Below are 1,554 nucleotides of genomic sequence, written 5' to 3'. Positions count from 1 at the left end.
CATATCTATAGATACACGTACACACAATATGATATATATATATATCACCCACGCAGACCCTTTTCAAACAATACCACATCCACATCCACATGCTAGTTATTGTTCATTCATACACGCACGTACCCTGATCCCTTATATATAATTCATTACTACACCCCATACCATTGTTGCCCACTATCTCGTCCGTCTGCGCATCCAGCAGTACACTCAGCCCATTCATGGAGATGTTCCACACCAATTTGTGCCAGCGCGCCCTTACCAGATCATCATCTATGACTACCTCCACACCGGCCTCTCCCAAGTCTTCCGCCAGCACACGCATAGCCTCCTGTACTATGCCTTCAGCAGGCTCGTGGTCCGCACGCATCGGCTCCGCAGTGCTCGAGTGCGTGTGCGGGGGTGTGCTGTGATCCGCTTGTGCTTGTGTGTGTGTGTGTGTTGGTGGCGAGATGTGTGCGCCCACAGTCAGCTTTCCGTAGTCCACGTGGGTGATGATCCCTGGCGAACTCTTCTGGGACGCAATAAAGCCCAGCCCGCCTGCGATGTTCTTCCCTGCTGTGAATGGGGTCTGGCCAGAGGTGAGTGCGAGGTTCGTACAGATATCCAAAATATTCGCCAAACCCAAGTCGGTCCTTTGCTTGTCCAGACCTGTCTCGAGGCCGTAAACATTCTGCACCGGGAACACAGCACTCTAGTCGTGCATTAGAGGCGGCAGTAGTTGTGCCTTACATACACATCGTACGGTATAAGATACACATGCATACTAAACGCATTCGCGAAGTACCTTCGTTTCTTTACCCAAGTCAGCCATTTGCTTGGCCAGGTTTTTCTCGAGACCGTAACCATTCTGTACCAGGATCACAGTACTCTTGTCGTGCATCAGAGGCGGCAGTAGTTGACTTAGCTTGTGGTTACTCGTAGTCTTAAGACACACCAGGATGGTATCGCATTTACCCATATCCTTGACATCTCTGCGATTTAATAGAGGGGGACAGTAAATGTGTTGATACCAGGATGGAAATAATCAGGGATGATCAGACGTTATCAGTTGTCTGTCTATGCTTCGATGTTGACAAACTGATCATGCATGGTTCGAGGGATTGAACTCCGGATAGTATTGTACGTGTCCGTACTATTGAAACTCAGATATAACGAGGTAGCTGCACCATCAACATATATGAATGTGGTACAACAAGGAAGTCTGTGTACAGATCAGCGGATGTACATCATTTGCACGTGACAATTTCAAATGGTTCTAATCCGCAACCTCAATGAAAACCCTGAGCGTGAAACCCTGATATCAGCGTGTATATCAATACATAAACGTTAAATAAAACGGATCACTATAAATAGTAAGAAAGTTGCATATGCATAGCATCGGATAGTAGTAAACGGTTTAGTCTATAAATATGGACTGCACCACAAAAATACGTGCCAGCGTTACTATTGTACGAATTTGTAACATTCACTCGGCGAACACAACAGCATGAGCATCACGAACTTCGAAATCATGTACGTATTGACCCTCACACTTCAAGACCAACCTACTATCTA

At 46.5% G+C, this 1,554-nt stretch overlaps 1 protein-coding gene across 1 annotated transcript; it reads right to left on the bottom strand.

Moving 5' to 3' along the window:
* Nucleotides 1-13: 13 nt before the first annotated feature.
* Nucleotides 14-958, bottom strand: SARC_15857 (hypothetical protein; the record flags this gene model as incomplete). Its single annotated transcript, XM_014290032.1, has 2 exons — nt 14-691; nt 785-958. The coding sequence occupies 2 exons, from the start codon at nt 956-958 to the stop codon at nt 104-106; spliced, it is 762 nt and encodes a 253-aa protein (XP_014145507.1). The 3' UTR covers nt 14-103.
* Between the last annotated feature and the right edge of the window lie 596 nt (nt 959-1,554).

The sequence above is a fragment of the Sphaeroforma arctica genome (assembly GCF_001186125.1).
Source record: "Sphaeroforma arctica JP610 unplaced genomic scaffold supercont1.6872, whole genome shotgun sequence".
In the NCBI taxonomy this organism is placed as follows: domain Eukaryota; class Ichthyosporea; order Ichthyophonida; genus Sphaeroforma; species Sphaeroforma arctica.
Note: the sequence above shows the minus strand (reverse complement) of the source record. Positions and strands in the feature narration are given on the sequence as shown.